General features: G+C 41.6%; 1 protein-coding gene across 1 annotated transcript in view; it reads right to left on the reverse strand.

Annotated features, from left to right (window-relative positions):
* Positions 1 to 21,658, reverse strand: part of LRP1B (LDL receptor related protein 1B) — a 1,835,733-nt gene that overhangs the window by 701,481 nt on the left and 1,112,594 nt on the right. Inside the window, exon 32 of the mRNA XM_063932605.1 lies at positions 7,454 to 7,603. Coding sequence (XP_063788675.1) covers positions 7,454 to 7,603 — 150 coding nt within the window. The remainder of the gene's footprint in view (positions 1 to 7,453; positions 7,604 to 21,658) is intronic.

Here is a 21,658-nt window from a genome sequence, read left to right on the forward strand (position 1 = left end):
TTAGCAATATACTGTAGACTGAAGTGTTTTTTTTTCTCCCTTTGGTCAATACAAAATCTGTTTTTAGTCAAAGTCATATATTTTTCCAACCAGACCTATTTTTGTTGGTACAAAAAGTGTTATATTTCCAATGATTTATACAGCTCTCTACGGCCATTAGACCAGTGGTAGTCTGTTCATATTTTGTCTTTGTACAAAGAATCCCTGTTGTCCTGGAAACTACTATGCCCTGAAATAAGACAGAAATGTGCTTTTAGCAAATAGAAGCTTCCAAATAGGACACAAGTATGATTCCACTATAGGAGAATACGTTTATACCTCATGGGGTTATATAGTGAGATTCATGTATTATAACTCTAAAGTGGGGATGTACTTGTTGTTTATTATGCAATTTCAAAACCACATTTAATCGGAAGCAGTTTTATAACACAAACCACAGCATTTATTAATCTGCACTTTGTATAAAATCACAACTTATGTGTGGCATAGGTGTAAGATTTGAAGAAGATATAAATAAAATTTACTGGTTTGCCAACCAAACATGTGAAAACCATCATTCATTACTTAACATTTTCTAATGTGCCCAGTTTTGACTAGCATGTATCTTTAAGATACAGTACAGTGTAGTTTATAGGAGGTGTATTCTCTTAGCCAGGTACGCTTCAAGTTTATGTATTGATAATGATGACGACAACACACATCTGTGTTCTGGGCTGGTCTGTTTGCTATGTTTAAAGGTGCACTTACAATGCGATTTGTGGCTGTTCTGTGGCTACAGTTTAATGATAAAATATAAAAACCTTTGTATAGGCATCTAAAAGTGATTTAAATATAAGCAAATTATAACCACTTGTATAATATTGGCATCTTTTTGTGCTGTTCTCTATGCAGTTCTGCAGCACTTATATAGGTCACATTGTAGATGCAATCTATGGATTGGGGGAAATAAGCAGCTTTGGGCCTGATTTTGAGTCGGGCATTAAATGATTGTTTCTGGTGAAGCTGCAGAAACCTTATTTACCATCTTATGCTAATGCTAGATTCCATACAGCTAACGTGAGAATCCATGTGTCTCCAAGGAGGAAGTATGGCCGCCTATTGATTTTACACCAACGGCCATCATTAGTATCAGCCCTTGTTCTAGACCAATGCTATGTGCAGGCCATCTCTCAGAAACAGTCTTCCATACTCCACAGCTTTAATTAAACAAGTGTATAACTAATAGGCCCTACACACTGGCAGAGGCGTTTCTAGAGAGGAGGGGACCCATGTGCAGACTCCATGTGTGGGCACCCTCCTCTGCTGTAGCCATCACCGCCACTGTCAGCGCTCTCAGCACCCAACTATGGCACAGTGCCAGAGTCTACAGCGCATGCGCAGGACTCTGTAAAATGTCAGCTGTGCCATTTTTCCGTAGTCCTGCACATGCACTGTTGACTCTGGCACTGTGCCAGTGTCTCTAGCGCTCAGTGCGCTAGCAGCGGCAGTGACGGCTACGGGATAGGAGGGGGCCCACACACAGTCACTGATGGATGCCAGAAAGGTGAGAATAGAAGAAATGGGTGCAGTGTGTGTGCGGTGTGGGGCCTCTCTGGAATCAGGAGCCCATGTGCACCGCACATACTGCACCCATTATAAATACACCAGTGCACACTGGGCTATATTAAAGAACTATATGAACAATATCATTCAGAAATGAACGATATATCGTTCATATCATTTAGTGTGGAGGCACCAACGATAAACTTTGCGCGTCCCTGTGGTCATTCATCGTTGGTTTTTTATCGTTAAACTTAGCAAGCCAATTTGGACGATATCATCTGACGCTCAATTTGCCCAGTGTGTAGGGCCTATGAGACTCCTCAGACCAGGTTTAGGAAAGGCACAGTATACATTTGTCCAGGGCTCCAGGTTGAGATACACCCCTTGGCCTGTTTTTCTCACTTATAACTGGCAGCATAATAAGCTATTGGGGTTTATTTATTATTCATTACAGTCTTCCTCCAATAATAAAGGTTCCTTATGGAGTCATTTGCAAATCTTTGATGACTGGAATGTATCAACTCCGTATATGTGATCACTTTTCTTCCCGCTTCGGACCCCGGCCATGCTACACGGACAGCACTGGGGAGGGATCCTTTGGCTCCAACATTAGTATAGGTTTCCCAAACTCTGCCATTACAGTCCAGGTTTTAAGGATATCCATGCTTGAGAACAGGTGACTTAACTAGTACCTCAGTCAATTTGATTTAACCAACTGAACTTAAGCATGGATATTATTAAAACCTGGATTGTAATGGCAGAGTTTGGGAAACTCTGGTATAGTTAATATACAGTATAAATGTAACCTGCAACCTGTAAAATATACACAGGCACATTAGAAACTGCTAAAAATGTGGTAAACTGAGCTGTGTACCCAGCAATGGGTTTTTTGAGAACTTAGAAAATGCCTTGGAAGTGGTGTACAGTGATAAGTAATTGCTATTAAGTGCCCATTTTTTATTGCTTCTTTCCTTGTATTAATTGTTAGAGAATAAAAGGGGAAAAGAAATATTGGAGTGAGGCAAGATCTGATTAGTGAGCTCATTACAGCACAGATAAAACTCCTTCAGACACATTAGTATTTCAAATAAATGATATACCACCTGCAGAATATAAGACATTAATTTCTAATTTGGCAGAAGTGTCAGAATCTGCGCAAACATTGACCTCCCGGGATGGGACTATTTTCTATTAAAAACAGAATATTCAACCCACATTTATTTGATTATTTGATCATAAGATATAAAGCACATTAGGGAAATTAGAGCTATTGACTTTTAAAATAGTAATCTGTACAGTATTTAATTTAAAGTAAAGTCACTATACTGTATATTGAAAGCAATTCACTAATGAGCTGAATAATATATTTGGAATAACTGAAGAGTTTATAATGAATAATGCTGCCTTTTATTTCTCTACAACATATTATCTTGTTAGGAGGGAGGGGCTTCTCTAACAGCAGACACAGAGTGATTGGCAGTTTGTCAGACTTGCATAGCATAAATGTTCTTTGCCGACTGGTTATTTCATACAGTGGAAGGGCCAGTGCTGTCTCAGTAGTCAACTTTTGCACCTGTATCGGTTCCTACAAGGGTAATGTCCTAAAGATCTCTGTCAGGGATGAAACCCTTACAACTTAATAGAACTGCAGCATAGCTGGCAACATTTCAATTCAGTTTTAAGGAACAATGTTTGTGTTGAACTGATGCATGTAAGCAAGGGTGTAGTCAGAACACTGTGGGCCCCATAGCAATATTTTCTGATCCATAGTAGTGTCCTACTTAATGTTATACCAAATAGTAGTGCCCTAGTTTATTTGAGAACCACAGTTGTGCCTTAATTCACGTAATGGGGGAAATAAAATTTCTGGTGAATCCATTCACCTTGCTAATTCTGCGTGGCAGCCACTGCACTTTACATCAGTGGGATCTCACACAAAAGGGTTCTCTACCCCTACAGAGTAGTGAGCACTTTTGTGCGAATCAGGAATTTTGACAGCCAGGCGAAGTGTGCGAGAGGGGTGCCGTTGCTTGAATTTAAATATTGTGGCAATGGCAATTCACACCCTTCACCCGGAATTGAATTCCCCCCCCCCCCCTATGTCACACAGTAGGGCTGCAAGTAAACATTATGCAACTCAGTCAGTATCACCAATTCACATTATGACATACAGTGTCCCCTGTTCATATTATGCGACCTTACAGCGTCCCCTGTTCATACTGTGCCACATAACAGTGTCTCAGTTCATATTATTTAATATTATAATGCCCTCCAGTTAATTCATACCAAATTACAATGAGCAGGTCCAGGGGCACAACTAGATACAGTTTAAACCCCAGGGCAAAAGTTTGCAAAGGCTCCTATGCACCAATCTTTGACAAGGAAGGTGCAGTAGAGCTAGTGGCTGAGCCAAATGCAGGTGCCATGGGGCAGATATATTGCTGCCCACAGTCCTGCGCTCATGCACCCCAAGTTATGGCCTTGTTGGAGAACTACAATCCCAAGTACGTCACCTTTACTGGACTTGGTAATGATAATACATTTTTGCATTTTATATACTCCTTTATATACAGATTACTGTATACATCAATATAATGAGAATAATAATTATATAAATGGTATCTAACTTGCAGAAATAGCGGAATTGTGTTGTTTATTATACTAAAAGATGGGGACAGCTTTTTCCAGGGGCAAATCTTTAAAACCCGGGAAATTGCACAGACAGGGTGAGACTGAATAATGCATTTTATTTCTACATCTGAAAATATACATTATTGAGTATAGTGGTCCTTTAAGAAGATGAAATAAGAAACAGCTCTATCAATGCCAAATAATAATAAAAAAATAGATATTCGATCTACGTGTTTGCAAATCCCAGCGGTTTTATGCTCATCTCTTTTGCACTTACTCTAAAGCTCTGCAAAACCTTTTATCTTAGTAAAAACAGGAGGTACTGAGAGTCGCAAGTGAAACCATGAACGCATGCTTGTAATGATTCCCATCATTAAGGAACTCCAGCTGCTCCCGGAAGGAAACATGTTGCCCTTATTCTGTTAACATTGATTGAAGGAAAGATCCATGCATACAAATGTCAATGAAGAGTCAATGTTTAAAAACAGCACAGTTGAACAACTCTTAGAACTACAAAGTGAACTATTTACATTCCACTCTCAGTTACATTCTATATAGTCCTGTATTGTTTCAATTTAACAGTACACAACGGTTGGGTTTTGCTTACTTTATTCTGTATTTCGGAAATAGCTTATAAATTTTAGCCATAGGGTCTGTACGTGCAAACGTATAATGAGCTATAAATGACAATTTGCCTGTTTAGGATGATCTACAGTATTTGCAATGACTGTAATAAGTGAAAAAAGACAGTATGCATATAAACACCAACTTTTTAAGCACCCCTCACATCCTCCTTCATTTACATTCTATTTGCAGCACTTTACATTTGTTTTTTGTTTTTTATTTATTTAACAGTATGATAAATGGAACCACATTTTTGTTAGCGAAAGTCTAGAGATGAGCATTGTTGACCAATTTTACCCAAACCAAATTATGCTGTGAAACATTCCAGGTGTTGGGTTCCAATTGTAATGGAGACTTGTCATTTTTTATAAGGTCATTTACCCTTGTAGTATAGCCAGTTCATACATATGTAAGAATATTGTATTTAGCCTTCAAATTATAATTCCCCAATCTAGAAATATTTACTTTTACACCACTTCTTTTTAAACAGAGATGGGATGGCATGGGATATAAAGACCCTTGATGAAGCCTTGTCTAGATAAAGGAAGACTTGGTTTGCAGAGTGTAATTATATGCCAACTATCTGCCACATCATGCTTCTACTTCAGCCAACCAAGTAATATTAACTGTGCCAATGCAGCCATTTTTATATTAACAGGACTCGGAAATGTAATTCTGTCAGCTGAACTAAGCAGAAGAAAGATGCAGTGGGCGTGGATTTAACAAAATGCTGCATTACTGTAAATCTTGTCAAGTGGGCTCTCCTGTGGAGTCCAAATGTTATCAGCAGACCTCAAACAACACAAAAGAAATATTAACACCACTTTTTTTAAAATGAAATATCCTTTCAGTACAAATTAAACAAAAAAATAAAAAAAAATTGCACTCAAGTGAAACATTGCAACTACTTGCTAATGGTAATTAGGAATTTGTCATTGAACTTGAAAAGCTTCACCCTCTCTCCACACCGCCTACAGGAAAATTACAATCATAAGTGAATCTCATCAAACCAGTAAACATTTATTTTTTGCAAGCTGCTGGTTTCATATATCAGCAGACCACATAGCGATACCAAAGATGAAGAAGATCCAAACTCAGCCCTCGGGGCACAACAGGCAAGCTGTCTTGGAGATAATTATAGCCAGGATTACTGGTTAATTATTATTAATTAGAGAAATTATTGGTAGCCCTTGAGAACTGAGTTTTGGGCACCCATCTGTAGATTATACGTCCTTCTGTCAAGTGCCTGTATAGAACAATTTAATATACAATTTAATCCAAAGTATAAGGAATTAATGACAATGAATAGCACCTGCTATGGTAGCACTAATCAAATATTGCCAGATAAATGTTGAACCATTCTCTGAAAATCTTGCTAGTTAAGAAAGGCATTTATCTTACCATTTACCATCTTATACAAACAGATGTTTTAATTTTGTAATAAACAGTGTTCCGAAATGAGTATAGACTTGGGCGTAATGATATTTCCATTGCCAGTCTTTGTGCCAGTACCCCATCTAATGGCTTTCAGAAGAATTGCAGAGGTATAAGGATGCCTCTACAGAATTTCACATGCTGGTCAGTATTACCTATCCCACACTAAGGAAACCAAACAAGTCCCAGACAGGCTTCCTGTAGATGAAGCTTGTGGCCATCAAAAGCTCTGTTCTAAAAATCAAATGGTGGGACATCCTCTAAAGGAGCTTCCTTGTAAATGGCATCATCCTGAAGTAGAGTACACTTCCCATTTTCAGTGGATTATGCAATTTTTGTACAAAATAAATATGTTTTAGAAAATCATTCTGCTTAAAAAAAATCTGCATCTTGGCTTTCACTGTCCTGGTAAATTCTATGCCATTCAGAGCAGCCATACATTGGCAAAGTCTTTATGGCACAGTTGGCATGTCCCTTTTTCTACCATCATCTTCAATGCATTGCAGTTGGTTGTTTTAACAATTCACATAGATATGGAAGATGCATGGAGACTGGCCATAAACCTAAAGATTGATTGTCCAATCTGGCTGTTTGGATTGAATACCTGGTAATGTATGGGAGCAAATGACAATTGACCATTTGCTCTGAAATGCCAGAAAATTTACAAAAACAGTCATTTAGCCATATTGGTTAAATCAGACAAATTTAACCAACATGTCTGATTGACCATTTTTTGCCTGCTTTTCAATGTTTGGGAGCAAATGGTCAATTGTCATTTGCTCCCATACTGTACATTACCAGATTTTCGTTCCAACCAGCCAGATTGGACAATCAATCTTTAGGTGTATGTTCAGATTAATTGTATGTTTTTAACATTTTAAAAAATGTCTTGTTTAATTAAACAGACTAATTAAAATTAAATTTACTATGTATGGTATATCCTTTTTACATACAATGTTCTCAGAGATTACCATTAGTAAAAAGTACATCTGTTATGCAAACCATTAATATCATGAGCAAACTTAGGTATGTAATATAGTACTGTAAGACAAGTCAACAAACTTTGGATGCATTCTTAAACCTTTACATACAGTACTATCTATTAATTTGTTTTACTTTCCATAGAAATCACGTAATAAGCATTTAGTACATACTGTAACAAGCCCTATTTAATAATGAATCAATCAATAGGAGGCATCACAATTTGTATTATTTTACTTACCCACTATAGTTAGTGCTGTAGCTTTTGTTAATTCTTCCTTCATTGAGTCTATTATTTCTAAATTACTTCCATCCAGGCTGCATCTATTTATTGTCCCATTACCAGAGCTGATCCAATATAACTTGTTTTCTCCATAGTCTATTGATAAACCTGTAAATACATTACAGAGATTGAACATTTAAAAAAAAATAACCTTTAACTTGATTAGAGAACTTATTAAATAACTTTGTAATTCTACATAAACCATTATGTAACAAACAGGTTGACTAAACAGCAGAATAATTAATTGCTAATGACGATGAGGAATTATCAGTAGTTTCATTTAAAATGAACACTTTGAAGATTTATAAATGATCAAGTTTTAAAAAAGTAAACAATGTTTCTATATTTTTCTCAGAAAGATTAATGTTAATATTCTCAAAAATACTGTATATGATTTTAATTTGATTTAAAACACAATCATTTGTAAATTATTAATGTTGTATCGGTTTAATCAAGTTGCCAATTGCAACTTGATTAAACTACATAAATACTTATTATTTATACACAAGCAGGGATGGACTTAAAACCTTCATGATCAGCTGCAAGCAGTATTGGACTAGGGCATGAAGGGCCGACCTGTGGCAATGCAGTTGTAGGGGCCCATGCTTAAGGGTTGCTGTTAGCCACCAGACGGGAGGTGGCTAGTCACCATTGAGGCATGATTTGTGTGCATTTATAACATATAATAAATAATGTGCATGCATGATAATGAACCAGATTGATAACATGATGGAGATTCTGTCTACATATACCACATACATGAACTATACATATGATAGAGGACCAGATACTAATTGGTCAAAATCTAAAATTAAGTGAGAGCTGCATTAGCGCTAGTGAAGGCGAAATGCATGCCACTGTAAGAAAATAATATACATTTTTTGAATTAAAGTGAGTGGTTCTTGAATTTTTTTGAATGATGGAGCCCTAGAGTACCAGAAGTTTTTTCAAGGCACGCTTAGGCCAAAAGTTTCTTAATGAGAGAATTTAGAAAGAATTATTAAATTAAGTAAATTATGTTTATATGTCATCCTTCGGTTCAGTTATGTCCACAAACTTTATGACTGGCAGCCACCAACTCTGGTTTTGCCTATTACATTGACCATAAATAATTTTAATTGGTCCTGGACCACCAATCCAAGGCACCCCTGCAAGTGTCCTCAGGCACCCGAGGGTGCCACGGCACACAGTTTGAGAACCACTGATCTAAGCTATTATCACCACGAGATTGACTTAATTATAGTTTGGTTGATGCATGCAGAGCTACAATACCCTTCCAATCACTGGCAGGAACTGCATTCATTATACTACAACCCCCAACAATAGTAGGGGACAAAGTTTTTTCAAGACTAAGCACTGGATTCTTAGGTTCTAACTTATTCTAATCCTTTCCCAGTACACTCAAAAATTAAGTTTCCTTTTATATTTTATGTACCAGGGAAGAACATAATTAATTTCTATAGGAACTAAAATAACCTGATCTGGGTTTTAATACTTAAAATTACCTATTTTGACTGTTAGACCCTAAAAAGACCTAATTCTGTTACTTAAGTTGAAAGTACATAAATTTACTGTATAAATGTGTGGAATGAGTAGTTTTCATATGTAATTAATATATACAGATGTGTCCTGCTACAGACTTACTGCATAGTGTATGCAGCATGACTGGCAGCACCTGAGATTCGCAGGTGCGAGTGTACACATGTACCCGTGATCCTTTCACTTCCGTAAGAAAGCTGCTGCTACACTGGATTGCAACTTCCCGTGGCATAGTGCATTGCTGGAGTAAACACTGCAAGGAAGTAGCAGGACACATCTGTAATAAAGGCACAGTGCTTGAAACATAATTATATGTTGCATGGTTTTGTTTTCTTTAAAACAAAGTATAAATTCCTAAACTGACATTTTAATACCTATAAATCAGGGATGGGGAACCTTTGGCCCTCTAGCTGTTGTTGAACTACACATACAAGCATGCCCTGCTATAAATTTGCTATTTGGCCATGCTAAAACTGTTGCAGAGCATGCTGGGATATGTAACTTAACAACAGCTGGAAGGCTAAAGGGTTCCCATCCCTGCAATAAAATAATAAAACATGTATTGAAAAAAACTAATTTTAGTATTTTAGACTCCAGGACCCAGTCATTATGACCACCCACTTTGATTGGTATGAGGGCGAATCTTGTACAGTAGTTTCTATAGAAGCGACCCAAACACCCGTGTTCATCCGTGGTCCTGCACCACCAGGTAACTGACCCGCAAATAGAGTAACAATGTATAATTTGAGTGCATAGTGTGGATTCTGACCTCTAGAGGAGGAGGTGGGCCCTCAGGCAGTTGGGCTCACCAGGGATTTTCCCTGTATCCCCATGTGCCAATCAGTGGTGCAAGTAGAAATATTTTCTTATGGGTACTGAGTGCCGAAAAATGGGCGTGGTCATGTGTTGTGATGGGACGTGGCCACATGCTGCTAATGGGAGTGGCTACATGACACTAGCGGCGTGGCCACATGACATAGTCCCTTTTTTTTGGTATTCTGGAGACAAGGCTAAAAATATATACTGTGATACTTCCAGTATAATAGAAATATATAGTAATGCCCCCAATGTAATAACAATATATAGTAATGCCTCCATTATAACAGGAACATACAGCCACTGTCGAATTCCCAGTAACCCTGACAAAGTGGGAGGAGCTGTCATGCAGCCAATCACCATGGTCTTGTTGCTTTGTGGCACATTATAATTGTGGCAATGGCAAAGTGTGTGGCAGGTGATACTGCGTACCTGCTGCCAAATTCTTAAGAGTACTCCGTACCCGAGTACGTACCCGCATACTTGCACTGCTGGTGCAATTCAACCCTGGCTGCAAGAGACAAATCACTATATTAGCAAAACTACTGTATTTGCTAGTATTGGCAGCCATTGAACCCCTTGATCACTGGTTATTTTTATACTACTGTAGTTATATAAAATAAACCACATGCCACATGTGACTGTATCATTTCCCATGGATTACGATAAGAAGATTTTTCACACTGGATCAAGGTTTGTTTTATTTTGATGTGTGGAGCAAGAGACTGAGCAATATTTATTTCAATATAATATTATATAAAAATCGAGTGTGTTTGTTTTATTTTCATAACATTGACAGTACAGGGGGCTTTGTTCAGATGTGGTTGGAGCAGCTTACATAGAAGCAGCAGCGATAGCACTAATATGGTAATGCAGCAGGGGGCGTCACGCTTCCTGCATGCATTACTAATCCAAGCTGCATCCTAGGATGCAGCATCGGATCAACTGTGACCCTATCGGCTGGCTACTTGACACAAGGGGTCATGCAAGCTGTCCGCCGCAGGTCGGAGCAATAGGCTGGGAAGTGTTAGGCGCCGGGGTCCGCTCGTCGGTGCGGCCCGGAGCCTAGCAACCAGGGACGCCGTACGCGGACAGCCGCCGGCTCCCTGGCAATGCTGGACGCCGGGCGCACTGAGCCGCACGGACCCTAGCAACGGGGACGCCACTGACGGACCGCGTTCCCCGTTGCTGGGTCCAGGGTTTAATGAACCTACACCTGTTTCCTGGCCGTGCAGCAAGGCAGCTGCACAGCATGTAGGTAATTAGCCCTGTCAGCACCTGATTGGAGGACTCCTGTTCATATGCACTCTCAGGGCTTCTCACAGACGCCGGTAATAGCTTCCTGCATGCTGTCTCTGTTTGCTGAGAGTCTGTTCCAGTCTTGCTGTATCCGGTCATTCCAGTATTCGGAAGTCCTGAACTCGGAAGTTGTCATCTTATTCCTGGAGTCCTGACTAATCACCGTATAACATCCAGTGGTGTTCGTGAGTCGCGGCTTTGCCGTGTGTTGCGGCTTGTCCGCTTTATTATTTATTAATTGTGTTTTGGAGCATTTCGCGGAGGGTTCCGCTTCCACAGGTCCACTCTGGTATCCAGCGGTGCTGGGTAGGAGTATTGGACAAGTGGATTTTGGTTGTCCTTTTCCCTGGCGGGTTTCCGCACATACTTCAGGTTTTGTTAGTTAGCTTGTTGCCCCTGGCCTGTTGTCAGTCAGAGGTCCTCTTGTTATCATCCTGCCTCGGATTTCCCTTTGTCTCTCACTAAGACCGGGGGGCACCGGAGTTGGGCAGACATAATCCGCCCTTCAAACGTGGCTGCCAGGGGCTCAAGAAACCATAGTCTCGCAGGGGATTTCCGATAGCACGGGTGAGACAATAGAGTTAGGGAGCCAGGGGCAACTAGTCTTTCCTGCTCCCGTTACCTGCATTCCATTCCAGCGCTCTGGTCCTTGTCATAAAATCTCCTCTGGTCAGGAGTGCTGGAATCCTAACATTATTACCGGCCATACCAAAACTTAAAATTAAACGTAGTTTAATTTTTTCTTATTCAGTTTTTGTAAGAAATTGTCGGCCTCATGAATCCAACAGGGTTAGGACCAAATCCTGGTCAGCTCTTAGTCAGTCAGATTCAAGAACTTACTCAGATGGTTCAGGATCTTTCCCTTCGGGTGAAGTCACAGGAAGATCTTTTACGAACTTCCCCGAGGGTAGTTCCTGAACCAAAAATGCATTTGCCTGACCGTTTTTCTGGTGATAGAAAAGAGTTTTTTAATTTTAAAGAATCCTGTAAACTTTATTTTCGTTTAAGACCGATCTCCTCGGGTACTGAATCTCAGCGGGTCGGGATTATTATTTCTTTGCTCCAGGGGGATCCCCAGACTTGGGCATTTGGTTTAAAAGCAGATGATCCGGTGTTATTGTCAGTAGACGCTTTTTTTGGGTCTTTAGGACTATTATATGATGACCCTGATAGAGAGGCATCCGCTGAAGGTCAATTGCGCGCTCTCAGACAGGGTAGGAATCCTGCAGAGGTTTATTGTACGGAGTTTCGCCGGTGGTCGAACGACTGTGGCTGGAATGACCCAGCCCTGCGCAGTCAGTTTCGCCTCGGCTTATCAGAATCTATTAAAGACAGTCTCCTCCAGTATCCCGCTCCTGAGACTCTCGATAAACTCATGGAGCTTTCTATTAAGATTGATCGTCGTCTCAGAGAGCGGAAGGCTGAAAAAGGAGCATCGGTCAGGTCATCTCCATGTGTATATTCCATCCCTGAGGACATAGAGGAGCCCATGCAGATGGGTCTCTCCCGGTTATCTCCTGAAGAGAGAGCCAGAAGGCAAAACTCTGGTCTTTGTTTGTACTGTGGGGGTAAGGGACATTTTGCTCGTAATTGTCCGAATAAGTCGGGAAACGCCTTGACCAGGTGAATTGTGAGGGGGTTCACCTAGGTCTGCAGCTTATCTCCTCGAATAACTCCCTTTTAGTCCCAGCTAAGGTTTCCTTTGGCAGCCTCAGTTCCTCGGTGTCGGCTTTTGTCGACAGTGGAGCCGCAGGAAACTTTATGGATTTAACTTGGGCTAAGGCCTTAGGCATTCCTCAGTTATCTTTGGGTAGGTGTGTCACCATGCATGGCTTAGATGGGAGTCCACTGTCCAATGGGGTTATTTCCCTCTATACACCCCCTGTACTACTTACGGTAGGAGCTCTTCATTCTGAAAAAATCGAGTTCTTCCTTACCCATTGCCCAGCAGTTCCAGTGGTTCTGGGTCACCCTTGGCTGGCCTTTCACAATCCCACCATTGATTGGCGGTCAGGGGAGATTTCTCAATGGGGTGCCTTCTGTGATAAGAAATGTATTTCGTTTCCAGTCAGAATAGCTGCTGCCATTCCTGAACTCATTCCCGTGGAGTACCAGGAGTTTGCTGATGTGTTCTCCAAGGGCAATGCAGACATTCTGCCTTCCCATCGGCCTTATGATTGCGCCATTGAGCTAATTCCTGGTGCCGCATTGCCAAAGGGAAGGTTATATGCTTTATCCGGGCCAGAAACTGCGGCCATGAATGACTATGTTAAAGAGAGCCTAGGGAAAGGATTTATTAGGCCATCTAAATCTCCTTTAAGTGCAGGCTTCTTCTTTGTGGAGAAAAAGGATGGCTCGCTCAGACCTTGCATTGACTATAGAGCCCTAAATAAAATCTCAGTTAAAAATACTTATCCTCTGCCGCTGATTTCTGTCCTCTTTGATCAGCTGCGTTCGGCTGTGATTTTTTCCAAAATTGACCTAAGAGGAGCGTATAACCTCATCCGAATCAGGTCCGGAGATGAGTGGAAGACAGCCTTCAGTACTCAGTCGGGTCACTACGAGTACCTAGTGATGCCGTTCGGCTTGTCTAACGCTCCAGCAGTTTTCCAGGACCTCATTAACGATGTGCTCCGTGACTTCCTAGGGAAATTCGTGGTCGTTTAATTAGACGACATCCTGATTTATTCTGACTCTATTGAACAACATGTTACCCAGGTGCGTCAGGTTCTTCAAAAGTTACGTGAGAATCATCTATATGCCAAACTGGAAAAATGCGAGTTTCATGTCACGGAGGTATCTTTTTTAGGGTACATTATTTCCCCTCGGGGATTTTTTATGGAACCAAAGAAGCTCCAGGCCATCCTTAGTTGGGCGCAACCCACCAATTTAAAAGCAATTCAGCGCTTTTTAGGGTTTGCGAATTATTACAGGAGGTTCATTCATTCTTTTTCCGACCTGGTTGCTCCCATTGTGGCCCTGACAAAGAAAGGAGCGGATCCTACCAACTGGTCGCGTGAAGCGGAGTTGTCCTTTTGGGCCTTGAAACAAGCTTTTGTCTCGGCTCCAGTCCTCAGACATCCCAATCCAGGATTGCCCTTCGTTGTGGAGGTTGATGCCTCGGAGGTTGGAGTAGGGGCTATACTATCTCAAAAGGATCCAGAGTCTCTGGAACTACATCCTTGTGCCTTTATGTCCAGGAAATTCTCCTCCGCTGAATCCAACTATGACGTTGGTAACCGGGAATTACTGGCAATAAAATGGGCTTTCGAGGAGTGGAGGCATTGGCTGGAGGGAGCAACACATACCATTTCAGTATTGACTGACCATAAGAATCTGCAATACATCGAATCAGCTAAGCGGCTGAATGCCCGGCAGGCTCGTTGGGCTTTGTTATTTACTCGTTTCAAATTTATTATAACTTTCAGGCCAGGTTCCAAGAATACCAAGGCAGATGCTCTGTCACGCAGTTTTCTTCCGGTTCATGATAACAGTCCTGTTACTCCCATACTTCCATCTTCAGTCATTTGGGCAGGACTCACACAAGATTTATTTACCCAGTTAAACAGCTTCAACATCAAACTCCTGGAAATACTCCTGCTGGTCGTCTTTACGTCCCTGAGATCTTGAGAGCTACTGTTTTGACTGAGTTCCATGATAACAAAGTTTCCGGGCATCCAGGGATCTCTAAGACATTGGAGTTAGTCTCCCGCTCAGTATGGTGGCCTGGTCTTTCTAAAGACGTTAAGGAGTTTGTTTCTTCATGTCAGGTTTGTGCACAGCCTATCGGGCAACTTATGCCCTTGAATGTCCCTCTCAGGCCATGGTCTCATATTTCCATGGATTTTGTGGTGGACCTTCCCCTTTCAGCTGCATGCAGAGTCATTTGGGTGGTAGTAGACCGTTTTAGCAAGATGGCTCATTTCATTGCCCTTCCCCGACTGCCATCCGCCCAAGGATTGGCAGTGTTGTTTCTCCGCCATGTTTTCAGACTTCATGGGTTGCCCACTGATATTGTTTCTGATCGGGGTCCACAATTCGTTGCACAATTCTGGAAGTGTTTTTGTGCTTCATTAAAGATGAGATTGTCATTAACATCTGGTTACCACCCACAGTCCAACGGGCAAACCGAGCGAGTTAACCAATCATTGAAACAGTATTTGCGTTTGTACTCAGCCAAACTCCAGAATGATTGGTCCGAGTTTCTTCCATTGGCGGAGTTTGCTTACAATAATTCTTGTCATTCCTCCACCAACGTGTCTCCATTCTTTTCAGTTTTTGGTTTTCACCCCAGAGCTAATTCTTTTTTTCAACATTCCTCAGTTTCCTCGCTAACCTTAACCTCCCATCTCAGAGCCATTTGGAAAAAAATGCACCTTGCTCTCAGAAAAGCGGCCTTTCGAGAGAAACATTTTTCTGACCGGCTCCGACGTCCTTGCAATTTTAAGGTGGGAGATAGGGTATGGTTGTCGACTCGTAACATTAGACTTCGACAATCTTCAGCTAGGTTGGGACCCAAATTTATTGGACCATTTCATATCATTAAAAAAGTTAACCCAGTTGCTTTCCGGTTACGTTTACCAAATTCTCTTCGGATTGGTAATACGTTTCATTGCTCCCTGTTGAAGCCATACATTTCTTCCAGTAAATTTCCTCGGAAGATCTCTCAGGGAAGATCTCCAGTGGATGTACAGGGACAACAGGAGTTCCTGGTGGAGAAGGTTCTCGATTCCAAGTTGTCCAGGGGCCGGCTTTATTTTCTGGTTCACTGGAGAGGTTATGGTCCAGAGGAAAGGTCCTGGGTCCTGGATAAGGATCTTCATGCCCCAAGGCTCAAGAGGGCATTTTTTCGGGAATTTCCTTGGAAGCCTGGCTTTAGGGGTTCCTTGACTCCTCCTCAAGGGGGGGGTACTGTTAGGCGCTGGGGTCCGCTCGTCGGTGCGGCCCGGCGCCTAGCAACCAGGGACACCGTACGCGGACAGCCGCCGGCTCCCTGGCAGCGCTGGACGCCGGGCGCACTGAGCCGCACGGACCCTAGCAACGGGAACGCCACTGACGGACCGCGTTCCCCATTGCTGGGTCCAGGGTTTAATGAACCTACACCTGTTTCCTCGCCGTGCAGCAAGGCAGCTGCACGGCATGTAGGTAATTAGCCCTGTCAGCACCTGATTGGAGGACTCCTGTTCATATGCACTCTCAGGGCTTCTCACAGACGCCGGTAATAGCTTCCTGCATGCTGTCTCTGTTTGCCGAGAGTCTGTTCCAGTCTTGCTGTATCCGGTCATTCCAGTATTCGGAAGTCCTGAACTCGGAAGTTGTCATCTTATTCCTGGAGTCCTGACTAATCACCGTATAACATCCAGTGGTGTTCGTGAGTCGCGGCTTTGCCGTGTGTTGCGGCTTGTCCGCTTTATTATTTATTAATTGTGTTTTGGAGCATTTCGCGGAGGGTTCCGCTTCCACAGGTCCACTCTGGTATCCAGCGGTGCTGGGTAGGAGTATTGGACAAGTGGATTTTGGTTGTCCTTTTCCCTGGTGGGTTTCCGCACATACTTCAGGTTTTGTTAGTTAGCTTGTTGCCCCTGGCCTGTTGTCAGTCAGAGGTCCTCTTGTTATCATCCTGCCTCGGATTTCCCTTTGTCTCTCACTAAGACCGGGGGGCACCGGAGTTGGGCAGACATAATCCGCCCTTCAAACGTGGCTGCCAGGGGCTCAAGAAACCATAGTCTCGCAGGGGATTTCCGATAGCACGGGTGAGACAATAGAGTTAGGGCGCCAGGGGCAACTAGTCTTTCCTGCTCCCGTTACCTGCATTCCATTCCAGCGCTCTGGTCCTTGTCATAAAATCTCCTCTGGTCAGGAGTGCTGGAATCATAACAGGAAGTCTATGTCCTCCTCATTCCGTCAACTACGACTGTATGTTTGCCAGTTCTAACAGTTATACACTGATTTCTTTGAATGGATATTTATGTTAGAAAAAAAGAATGAACTTCTCCACTGATAAACTGACACCAGAAATGTGAAATAAAACCGTATATTTAAACAGAAAATTTTTATTTCTATATTTTTATATTTGCTAAAGTGATAGTTTAAATATAACTACAACAAAATAAAAATAGGTCTTTGTCCTAGGAACTAACAATCTATGTAGGACAAAAGCGTAAAAGTTAAGAAGAAGAATGGATCTTGGAACACGCAGGTGCCCTAACAATAGTTACAAAATACCACGTTACGTGTGCTGCAAACAGCTGACTGTTTATCTGAGAGGTTTTAAAAGTCTGACCTGTGCTAATGGTAATGGTAACCCATTTATTATCAGACTACAATTTGCAGTACAGGTTGAGTATCCCTTATCCAAAATGCTTGGGACCAGAGGTATTTTGGATATCGGATTTTCACGTATTTTGGAATAATTGCATACCATAATGAGATATCATGGTGATGGGGCCTAAATATAAGCACATAATGCATTTATGTTTCATATACACCTTATACACACAGCCTGAAGGTCATTTTAGACAATATTTTTACTAACTTTGTGCATTAAACAAAGTGTGTGTACATTCACACAATTCATTTGTTTCATATACACCTTATACACACAGCCTAAAGGTCATTTAATACAATATTTTTAATAACTTTGTGTATTAAACAAAGTTTGTGTACATTGAGCCATCAAAAAACAAAGGTTTCACTATCTCAGTCTCACTCAAAAAAGTCCGTATTTCGGAATATTCCGTATTTCTGAATATTTGGATATGGGATACTCAACCGGTATAAGAAACAAATAACAATCCTAATTAATTGACCATCATAAATTGTCCCTGGTGCTATAAAGATGTATTTGGTTCTTCTACAGACTATCGTCTTGTTTTGAACTTTTCTCAGTTAGATGAACATATTTTTAGAATTATTTAACTCCTAATTTTACACTGTGCAGCATTAAAGCATACACAATTTCTGTAAATAAAGCTCCCCAAGATGTATTACAAACAGCCCGGGCACATTTAATTGGCAAATAATGCACATTTATTATGAGATAGAGCTTATTAGAGTTTTTCATCACTGTCTTGGTTTTGCTGTAAGGCTGATATTAAAACATGTGCGCAGAGTCTAGCCTGTTCCCCCCACACTTGGCAAAGTCATCATCGCTTCCGAGCGAGCAATTCTCAGGATATTTCAGTACACATAGCTCATTAGCCAAAGCCAGTTTCCAGGTCAATTTCTTTACCACTGTAATTTCATCTGTTCATTAGCATTTCTTGTCATCATTTGATTTATTTCACATTAAAATAATTATATATAATGTAAATATAGCTTGGATCTAATCTCCAGTCCTCTAGTATATGATCTGCATGCACAAATGATTACGTAGCTTGACCTGTCAAATATAGGATGAATATATATACTATTATGACTATATTTACCTTATGATTAAAATATAGGTTGATATAGTTATTCCAGCCTTTATACTAACTAATACTGAATCCATCCAGTAGCTTTGTATAAATTTGTGCCTTTGGATTAAGTGATTAATCTCTCAGTTTACTTATGTGTATGCTTATGTTTTATTTCAGTATATTGTCACAGTGGTGTATTCATTGCCGTGACAACAAGCGCACGGAGGTGCGATGATGTCATAGGCAGGCGCCCGACCCCGGAAGCTGCATCAGGCGCCGGTGAGCAGGACCCACACGTGTATGGTGGCGGGTATATAGGTAAGTCACTTATGTTTGTTTTAATATGTATCCTGACGAAAAACCACTAAAGGTTTGAAACGTTAACATCCATTTAAGTGTCACTGTGATCGTGTCCTGTGTGCCGCTGTTGAGGACTCTATATCTACTGCTGCCATGCAGTTATGAGGGCACCGGACCAAGTTCTGCTGACTGTTTATGGGAGTGCCGAGTCTCTGTCCGACTATATATATATATATATATATATGTATATATGTATATATATATATATATATATATATATATATGTATATATATATATATATATATATATCTTTCTACGGTGTGCTATACATAGTTAGATTTCTGTATCCACAGAGACACACAGTGGTCTGCGAAAGCTTTTTTATTTAATTGTAGGTGTACAGGTGGGTGCTATTTCTTCTTATCTCTGCAGAAGAAACATTATGGTCTTCCCTCAATGGTACTCTTGTCATGTACACAGAACTAAATGCACATTTTTACCCATATATCGAGCTGTAATCATGTCTGCCACCCAGGGGGCATTTTAGGAGAGGAGGTTATCCGCATGCAGCCTCCATTGCAGGCCGCCTCCTCTCCAGCAGCAAGTCGACTGTGGCATAATGCCAGAGTCTACTGCGCTCTGGGAACATGGCGCCTGTGACTTGTTCCTAGGGACATCTCCAGTGTGCGTGCGCAAATCACTCGGAAATTGCTGCAGTGGCCATTTTTTCTGAGTGATTTATGTATGCACTGTTCGACTGCCATCGTGGGACTCTGGAGGGGTAAGTATAATATATGGGTGCAGGGAGTGTGGTGTGGGCCACTTGGACCCAGGGGCCCATGCACACTGCACACACTGCACCCATTATAGAAATGCCTAAGCTGCTACCACTACTGTATATTAATACTGGACCTTATTCAGAGATGGACGCAGATCACTGCATATGCAGCCAGATCTGCATCCATCTCCTCACATGCTGGGGGCTGCCCAGTATGTGTGATGCGCTGCCTCCCAATGCATCTGAAATTAGACTGTGAATGCATCAAACTAAGGCTGACCCCTGGCAGCGTAGCCTGGCTGCACTGTCAGGTGGTCCGCCGCCATTACACAGCTGCCCTGAAAACGGTCACGGCACGCCTCCATTGTGCATGTGCAGGCCTCCCAAATGCAGCCGCTGCGTACAGATGCGTGGCTGCATTCAGGTCTGAATGACTCCCACTGTCATTTTTGGTGCAAAACTTAATGCTGAAAAATACCTACAATATACCCTTTCAGGCAGCTCTGCATAGCCTGTATATTTTTTTCCCGTAGTTTGTAAAAGCTAAAAAGTTTTTCATTTGGTACAGAGTTTAAAAAAAAGACAAATAAACAAGAAACAAATTGAACAAATGTGGATTACAAATAACTTGGGATACCATTAAAAAAAAATATTCAAAATATGAAAGTTAATTTGTAAAATAGATGGACTGACCAAATATAGCAACCTGACCCCAGAACCAAATTGCAGATGTGCCTGGATAATGTTACAAAATGTAACTGAAAAGGAGTTATACCAAATGAGATGTTTTCAGGCAGTATCTTTGAGGAAGGAAAACAGTGTGTAAGAACCCCCACCCCAGGGAAGGGCAAGCTGTGGTGCCGCAGCCACTGTTTTCATCTGTATTTCATTTGGATTGACCGTCCATGTGGAATACAGCTGAAAATGCGCCTGCCAAAATGGCCACTGCCTGATTGGAGATATGCTAGTGGTCCTGCTGGACCTCTAATAAGAGGGACATGATGCGGGATTAGACAGCGCTACCTGGAAGTGCCGGGATCATGCTCAAACACTTGTGTCTGGGAGAAAGAAGGGAGAAAGAAGGGAGAGGGAAGATGGTGGCACCAACCCCTGACAACGAGCTGGGAGAAGTGTGTGTGTGTGTATGGAAGGGGGGTGGGGGATTGATGCTGGCACCAACCCCTAACAATGAGCTGAAAGAATTGGGGAAGACTAGAGCACAAACACCTGAGAGGCATTGCAGGTGTGGGGCATATTATAGTGTAAAGGGCATAACTGTGTGTCATAATGTGTTAGGGCCATAACTGTGGGGCATAAATTATAAGGGGCATTATTGTGCGGGGCATAATATAATGTCAGGGTCATAACCGTGGTGTAAGGTAGTATTTTCATGCAAGACCACACTCCTTTTATCGAGGCCATGCCTCCTCTTTTTTACACACACAATTTTAATTTTTTTTTTATTGTCATGGGGAAGGGCACATTTTTTACTGTTCACATTGGGAGACAAATTGTCTAGAAACTGCCTTGGTGGGCATGGGGGGCAGTGTATTGTTGTGTCCCATAGAAAACTTGGAGGAAGTCATTGCAACGTGGTTCACCCTTCTTAGGCCCTCACTCTTGTGAGTAAGGTGCCTTGCATGCTCAGAAGGGGCCAGTGCTATGTGTCTACTGAGCATGTGTACGTAGGGCTGGTTCCAGGTTCAAGTCCGATGAAGTATACCTTTTGGTGCAGTAAAGAAAACTGTTTCTGCTGTAGGTGGGCAGGAGGGGCACCCTGGTAGTGCAGCACCACAGAAGCATGGCATGCACTTCTCCTACACTTATCAGGTACTGTACATGGTAAATGTTTAGAGGAGCAGTGATGGAGCTTCAAAAAAGTGAATAAAGTTCCAGCATAGGGTTTCACTTAATCTTGTTCCACTAACCCTCAAGTCTGTTCTACAATTCTGCATTCTTTTCAGTATTATCCAATTATTTTAAACATGTGAGAGTCTGTGTTTGTTTTAGTGTCTCGTTATGTAACCCTG

This window comes from Pseudophryne corroboree, chromosome 7 (genome assembly GCF_028390025.1).
Source record: "Pseudophryne corroboree isolate aPseCor3 chromosome 7, aPseCor3.hap2, whole genome shotgun sequence".
Classification (NCBI taxonomy): Eukaryota; Metazoa; Chordata; class Amphibia; order Anura; family Myobatrachidae; genus Pseudophryne; species Pseudophryne corroboree.